This window comes from Callorhinus ursinus, unplaced genomic scaffold, assembly GCF_003265705.2.
Source record: "Callorhinus ursinus isolate GAN/ISIS: 27379988/994484 unplaced genomic scaffold, GSC_fseal_2.0 scaffold84, whole genome shotgun sequence".
NCBI lineage: Eukaryota > Metazoa > Chordata > Mammalia > Carnivora > Otariidae > Callorhinus > Callorhinus ursinus.
In genome coordinates, this window is record NW_027397146.1 from 2,399,099 (window position 1) to 2,400,100 (window position 1,002).

At 72.6% G+C, this 1,002-nt stretch overlaps 1 protein-coding gene across 1 annotated transcript in view; it reads left to right on the forward strand.

Moving 5' to 3' along the window:
- Positions 1-481: 481 nt before the first annotated feature.
- The window catches only part of LOC112816345 (melanoma-associated antigen 1-like), a 1,370-nt gene continuing 849 nt past the window's right edge, over positions 482-1,002 (forward strand). The window contains 1 exon segment of the mRNA XM_073887933.1: positions 482-729. Coding sequence (XP_073744034.1) covers positions 482-729 — 248 coding nt within the window.

Here is a 1,002-nt window from a genome sequence, read left to right on the forward strand (position 1 = left end):
AACACTGGGGGCCACCGAACTCCGCTGTGTCCCTGCCAGCGGCCCTGAGAGAACCCGGACCCTGTGCGCAGGCGAGGCACAAGCCCCGCAAACCCTCCCTCAAGTGCTCAAAGATGTCGGACACTGAGAGCCTTGGTCTAAGGGGCACAGACCCGGGGCTGCAGAGTGCGGGGGCTCCATCCTACCAGAGTCCAGGTGAGGAGCCCAGGGAGGACCGAGGGGCCCCGGCCTGCCCGCTCCCCTCCCCTGCCCCCACGTAGCCCACCCCGGAACCCATCTGCGCCCCACGTGCTGTCACCCTAAGGGACCCCTTCCTGTGGGGTCCGGATGTGACGAGCGCCGACTTCCGCCTCGGAGGCCTGAGAGACGCCAGGACCTCCGTGAGTGGGAGGACGGATCTCGGTCGGGAGACGCCAGGCGTGCAGGTAGACGCGCCCGTGAGGGAGCACAGAGTGCGGGGTCCCCCAGGAGCCAGGTCGCCATGCCGGCAGCCCCGAGCGACCCCGGCAAGGGACAGCGTCGTCCCGCTGAGCCCCTCCCGCCGCGGCCCGGGGCACTGGACAGGGGTCCCCAGAGGGACGGGCCCGGGCCCTCCCTGGAGCGGGTTGCGGGGGCAGAGGGAGGACTGTGGGGGCCACTCTTGCCTGCTCAGGTCCAGCCACTCGGGCCCTGCCGCGGCCCGGCCCTGGGGGCCCCCCCGGGGAGGGTGGCCACAGGTGGGTGCGTCCGGTGAGATGCGCGTCGGGGGTCTGAGGGAGCTGAGGACCTGGGTCAGAGGGGCAGGATGCCAGGGCGGGACGGGGCAGGGGCACAGGCAGCCCCAGGGAGTCCGAGTGGTGCCGGGGTGGGGATCGATCGGGGGCAGGACCGAGGGACTCAGGAGCCCAGGACAGAGGGGACCTCACCGAGGTCGGGCCCCAGGGTGAGTCCGGGAAGGCGGCAGGGCGGGATGGGGCCAGGCGGCCAGTGCGGCGGACTGCTGCATCCGGGTCTCCCGAGAGT